Source organism: Limulus polyphemus, unplaced genomic scaffold (assembly GCF_000517525.1).
Source record: "Limulus polyphemus unplaced genomic scaffold, Limulus_polyphemus-2.1.2 Scaffold360, whole genome shotgun sequence".
In the NCBI taxonomy this organism is placed as follows: Eukaryota; Metazoa; Arthropoda; class Merostomata; order Xiphosura; family Limulidae; genus Limulus; species Limulus polyphemus.
The window spans coordinates 607222-612689 of NW_013665970.1; the positions used below are offsets into that span (position 1 = coordinate 607222).

The window sequence follows — 5468 nt, forward strand, 5'->3', positions numbered from 1 at the left end:
CGGTGCAATATTAAATTAGTTTGAATTCTTCATAACCTTGAATAGTGGTGACCCAACGGGTCACGATGGTCTAGTTCGATATTACGCAGCGTACCAACTGTTTGTTGATTATATTACAGATTTATTTTATTTTCACTAAAGGTAAAATTGAAAATATAATCTGTGAAGTAGGAGCCTAATGGATTCTTTGATTCTCCGCACCCTCTACTGTGGACTGTAGTTTGCCTACTGAGGGCTCATCAGTCACAGATTATATTTTCAATATTACCTTGGGTGAAAAGAAAAGAACTGTATAATACAGTCATTATTATTGCTAGTTAATTTTATTGTTGTTCTTGCTTCTCGCGATTAGAACATTCTTTTTATCTCATAATTTATATTGTGCCTAATTTTGGTTCTTTTTGTGTGCCTGAGGATGATCTAAGTAAAGAGTTAAAACGTTGCATGGCCATATTTATATGTGTTTCTGTATATATATATAAACATCTCAAAAGTTGGAAATAATTCATAAAAATGTCAACAAGTACTGGAAAATATCACTAAACATGTTTTTCTGTGTTTTATTTCTTATAATTCTTCATGGTTTGAAGCTTTAAAAAGGAACATTTTGTTTCTAGTAAAACCATATCATTTCATTGCTAAAGGCATTTTAAAATTTTAACGTTGATTCACTTTTCACTCTGATTCTATATTCTACTTTAATCTAGATTAATTCATACGTGATGACAATCCTAAATCGTATCTAACTATGTATCGAATAGATTCCTTATTCTTGCTATTAGAAACTTGTTTTGAGAGTTCAATATATGATGGGATCAGTATGGAAACCTCTTTTCGGAACTTTTTCTGCAAAGTCTTGACAACCCTACGTGGCTCTTAACTAAACCCTCTGCATTCAACTACTGCTATCTTAAATTAATGGAACTTTATTGGAAATAAAATTTTCAGGGGCTGGTGAGTAAAGGCGATTGAATATGAGCTCTCTAAATTTTGTTTTGACTTAAAGCCCAGTTAATATTCTTTTTAATTTCTTACAAATATTCTAATTACTTTCAGTCATTTTGAACATATATTAGTCATCTTGGATCAGTTTACTTAACTATTGCATTTTATACTAAATTAAGCTTACATTTGTGTTCTCTGTTGCTGTACCAACGATTTGTACCTTCAACTTCAAATACCCGGGCATTTTATGCGTAGGTCTAAACTGTCAATTTTCTCAGGTTCCAGAGAGCATTTTAAGTTTATGAAAAATTTGTCTGGTTCAACCATGATTATATATATTTTATGACTGATTGTTTCGATACTATGAAAATTTTACCCTAAGTGTATTTGAGATCAAATAGTATTTTACATATTTAAAACGTATTTTATTCGACATATTCGATAAATTTGGTACAATTTTTTATCAAATAATATAGAAAAAATATCAAAGGAGGTCGGATAACCAGACACGCTGACCCACTTGCAATGATCATGGCGATTTTTATACATATGTTTAATGGATAAAGTTCCTGACTGGCTTAATTTCTCCGCGAAGATACCATATGGGGAAAAATAGTTTTTGGGTTCGGATTCAGGACGAACAAATGCACCAGTGAAATGTTATTTTGAGCATTTATTGGATGTGACAGTTGCCAAGGTATGGGTTTGAGATCTGTAGAAATCAGAGAGGTAATCCAGTTTGGGGAAAGGTTGAAGCTTGTCAGCACCCATTTAAAGACAACGGTGGACAATCACCTGTCATCATAGTAGTAAGTGGTTTCCACACCAAAGATAGTGAGAGTTTGTTTGTTTGTAATTAATCACAAAGCTACACAATTGGGCTATCTGTGCTCTGCCCACTACAGGTATTGAAACTCGGATTCTAGCGTTGTAAGTCCGCCACTGAGGGGGCGATAGTGAGAGAGCTTGTTGGGTATTCGTTGTAAGGCTGGTGAATCATTCAAGCTTCCCACTAACAGCACAATGATGGAGTTGTAAGCCATAAAGCAAGTTATCTTCTGTATTTTTGAAAGCAATGAACACAAATATTCGTTGCCACCAACATAGTATTTATGACTGACAGTACTGCATAAAATTCAAAGTGTTTGGTTCACTGACGGATGTCAGAAAGCAACGCAACCTTGTATGGTAAGACTATCATATGAATGGATGGATGTGCCAGGTCATGTAACGGTAAAGCTAAACGAGGAAGCTGACAAGTTCCCACGAAGAGCCTCTTTATTAAATCCAGCACAACTCTACTAAATGGATATCGAACTCTTCTGCACTAGTAAGATAAAAGCTGCAATCATGGAGAGTCTTCATCGACATTCAGAGGGAATGAATAGGACTGCTGGAAAACAAAGTATCATAAGGTGTAGCTAGGAATCAGTAAGACAGTGCACAGCAAGAAGACCGCTGGTAATGCCAATAAAGGAACTCTTTTCTACTTCCTGCCAAGTAGCTAGTTTGCATATTAAGGGTCATTGCCTCCATTGCGACCCTTGGGATTGTCACCTAGAACCCAACAACATTTTTTTTTTTTTTTTCACAGAAGAATTCGTTTTAGACGCACGTAATCTGCAAGATTGGAAAGCTGAAATAAAAGGGTTTAGGGACACTTTCTTAAGTAATCTTTGCATTCCATAAATATGAGGAGTTACTGAGTCATTTGATCTTAAAACTAATAAACAGATTTGTTTACACATTTTTGCTTCTTTTAACTCTAAAAGGAATGAATTAAGTTTCAGTTCTCTACTTCTAGTAAGAGTATTAGGAAATTTGTAGTGAGTTGTATCAGGAAGCAAAACATGTACTTCATGAAGACAATCTGAATATTAAATCTTAACCACAGTTTTCTATACCGTATCTTGAAATGACATTATCTATATTTTAATGTAATTCTTTTAAAGCTTTTTGCTAATCTTCTAATAAATTGCTTTTCACCGTTTTCTCTTTAAGTTAGGCCCAGCATGGCCAGGTGGTTAGGGCGTCCCACCAAACATGCTCGCCATTTCAGCCGTGGGGGCGTTATAATGTGACAGTCAATCCCACTATTCGTTGGTAAAAGAGTAGCTCAAGAGTTGACGGTGGGTGGTGATGACTAGCTGCCTTCCCTCTAGTCTTACATTGCTAAATTAGGGACGGCTAGCACAGATTGCCCTCGTGTATCTTTGCGCGAAATCTGTAACAAACAAACTCTTTAAATTCATGGATTTTTTTCTAAAATTATTGCAAAACAAAAACCAAGTTTCTGTCTTTTTATTTTCGTGACAAAAAAAAGGAAAGTAGGTTGAAAAAATAGTGGATCCCCTAAAATATTTGTTGTTTCGAATATGGCTTGGTGTGAATCAACAGAGTTAGAAGTTTGGCCGCTAACTATAATAAGTTTAGGAACAAAACCCTCCAGTCCACTTTTGACTTATTAATGTTGTTCTAGAACATTCTCGAAGTTTTAACAACGAAAGAGTAAGGTGAAACATCTTCTCCGTAAAATCTTTTTAGGATTCTGGAAAATCCAAGATTGCAAGGCATAAAGATTTAATGACTTTTATGTAGATCCTTTGAAAACTTTGGTTAATTAATGCTTTTTTTTTCTTTAGACATGCTTTTACGGTGATTTCTAGCATTTGTGTTTATTCCATCACGTGGGTTGTGTTGGGAGTTTCTGAAGACAACGACACTGAACGACAGCTGGGACCACAAGACGCACACTTATTCCGGGTTAGTGTGTTTTAATCGTTGAATGAATGAAAAACTATTGACCAGGGTGCAATAAGAAGTATTATAAAAGCCTCCTACTTTATGCGTGTACACTGTTCAAAAATTAATTAGTAATCGCTTATTGTTCAATATTGTGTCTCAGCCCTATTTTACAAATTTAAGTTGTTCAGCCGTTAGTACTCGTCTTCGAGTAATATCCGCGAAGAAATCGCGTATTCTCTGGTTATTTAAAACACGTGACATGTATATTTATTGACAGGAAAAATATCAGATCCAAGAATACGTTATAAAACAATCGAGGGGTTACCTGTACTTTAACTTCTACCAAATCACTAATCTAATGAAGTGCGCTTAAGTAATTTATATACATAATTGCAAAACATTTACTCGGGTAATTTTATATATATCACACATTTGTCCAATGCTCCAGTCCTAACCAATTAACATAAATATAGCAACATATCACTCTAACAAGTGCTCCTCTTTGTTGTTGCTATCTTAATAAGTGGTATGAATAACAACAAGTGCTCCTCTTTGTTGTTGCTATCCCCCCTTTTTTGTATTTCTCATTCTTAAGCAAAAATGTAATTGCATCACTTACACTTTTTTTACAGATAGAATATTGTAAAAAGGTAAAAACAAATTTTCAGTTTTGAATTTACTGTTATTCCCTTCCAGAACATCGTTTTCAGCGTACTACCAGTAGGGATTGCCTTTTCTGTAATTTTTCATTTCTTTGTGAAAGAAACGAATCCAGAAACACAAGAAACAAGACAAAATCAGAATACAGAAGATACAGGTGTCCCATTGGAAGCTCTCGATTCATATCGTCCTCGGAGTTATTCGTTTGATATAAATGCGCTAATACACTCGAACCATGCTGAGAACAATGACTCCAAAATACAAAGACAGTCACACGGTACAGATGAAGGCAAACTACAGTTTGATTCAGAAATCGAGTTAAATCTCGCTGAAAACCATGGCGAGCAACATCTTACCTGGAAGGAATGGTTGAAGAAGCTACAGTTCTACGAGGTTATAATTTGCTTTTTCTCCTCAGTAAAAAATAAACATTTTGAGTTAAATATCCTATCAATAACTGTGTATGGATATTTCAGAGTATTTATGTTATATATAATATAAGGCATGCTAATAATTTCGCTGCTGTTTCTTCCGTTTTTGATATAGTTTATTCAAAATGAAATTTAAATGCTATTTACATTCTATATAATTGTGTGCAGCATCATATTTTGTTAATGTATTGTTAAACACAAAGATATGCAATGAACTAGCTGTGATATAAGCCGCGAGACTTGCCGTTGAGCCCCCGGTGGGTGGGGCATTTTTTATTATCTACAAACCTAAAGTTTTGGATACTTGTCTTTCAGGTTGCCTTTGTCTACATGGCAAGCAGAATGTTTGTTAACCTGTCCCAAGTCTACACACCATTGTACCTGCAGGACACCCTTCGTCTCCCTAGGTAAAATATATTAAACTAGTTCCAAGTCTACACACCACTGTACCTGCAGGACACCCTTCGTCTCCCTAAGGTAAATATATTAAACTAGTTCCAAGTCTACACACCACTGTACCTGCAGGACACCCTTCGTCTCCCTAAGGTAAATATATTAAACTAGTTCCAAGTCTACACACCAATGTACCTGCAGGACACCCTTCGCCTCCCTAGGGTAAATATATTAATCTAGTTCCAAGTCTACACACCACTGTACCTGCAGGACACCCTTCGTCTCCCTAGGGTA

The 5468-nt window shown here is 35.4% G+C and overlaps 1 protein-coding gene across 1 annotated transcript in view; it reads left to right on the forward strand.

Annotated features, from left to right (window-relative positions):
• Positions 1–5468, forward strand: part of LOC106457675 (major facilitator superfamily domain-containing protein 12-like) — a 25549-nt gene that overhangs the window by 8036 nt on the left and 12045 nt on the right. The window contains exons 3-5 of the mRNA XM_022383693.1: positions 3588–3708; positions 4387–4743; positions 5097–5188. Of these exons, the coding sequence (XP_022239401.1) occupies positions 3588–3708; positions 4387–4743; positions 5097–5188 (570 nt within the window). The remainder of the gene's footprint in view (positions 1–3587; positions 3709–4386; positions 4744–5096; positions 5189–5468) is intronic.